The 756-nt window shown below is 47.4% G+C and overlaps 1 protein-coding gene across 1 annotated transcript; it reads left to right on the top strand.

Moving 5' to 3' along the window:
- Positions 1-333: 333 nt before the first annotated feature.
- LOC107735358 (proto-oncogene c-Fos-like) lies at positions 334-753 on the top strand (the record flags this gene model as incomplete). The annotated part of the gene is made up of 1 exon (XM_016547065.1): positions 334-753. A coding segment is annotated over one exon (420 nt), but the record flags the coding sequence as incomplete, so codon positions are not given.
- Between the last annotated feature and the right edge of the window lie 3 nt (positions 754-756).

Raw genomic sequence — 756 nt, 5'->3', positions numbered from 1 at the left:
TAATTTAACAACATTAGATGAAACATAGAACCCTAATAAACATAACTAAGAAACTACAAAAACTAAGAAGAGACATCCAATTTGAAACGCAACGCAGGGAATTCTGGGAACATCAATTTATGTTTTTTTTTACTGTAAATTATACATTCTTTTTCCACTTCTAAAAACGGTATTTTACCGTAAAATTACATGAAATGTCTATTAGAGTTTTTCACCATATATAGTAGGGGAGCTTACCATTAACCATTCAACAGGTTTTTACTGTAGCATCTTCACAGATTTTTACCGTTGAAATCACAATCATTTTTTACAGTCTATTTTGCGTTTCTCCAGGAAACCGACAAGCTAGAAGAAGACAAAGCCGCCCTCCAGGCTGAAATCGAGAACCTCCTGAAGGAAAAGGAGAGGCTGGAGTATGTCCTCGCCTCTCATAAACCTCTTTGCCAGCTGCCCGAAGAGCTGGACTGCCTGTTTCCAGAGTCTCCCCAGCCGCTCTCCACTCCCGAAGCGGCCAGCAAACTCCCCGAGGACGGCCCGCAGGACTTGGAGATCCCCACGGTACCGTCCACCGCCATTTCCGGCAACTCCAACATCCTTCTGTGCTCCAGCGCAGAGGTCAGTCTGTGCGACCTCGAGCCCTCTCTGGATGTCAAGGACGAGCTTCTCGACCGGATCTCGGCGGAAACGGCCCGCTCCGTCCCCGACATCGACCTGACCGGCTCGCTGGGCATCACGGACTGGGAAACCCTCTACAAG

Source organism: Sinocyclocheilus rhinocerous, unplaced genomic scaffold, assembly GCF_001515625.1.
Source record: "Sinocyclocheilus rhinocerous isolate Xijiao unplaced genomic scaffold, SAMN03320098_v1.1 C36004724, whole genome shotgun sequence".
Classification (NCBI taxonomy): Eukaryota; Metazoa; Chordata; class Actinopteri; order Cypriniformes; family Cyprinidae; genus Sinocyclocheilus; species Sinocyclocheilus rhinocerous.
The sequence above is the reverse complement of the archived record's forward strand: the minus strand, read 5'-3'. Positions and strand labels throughout refer to the sequence as shown.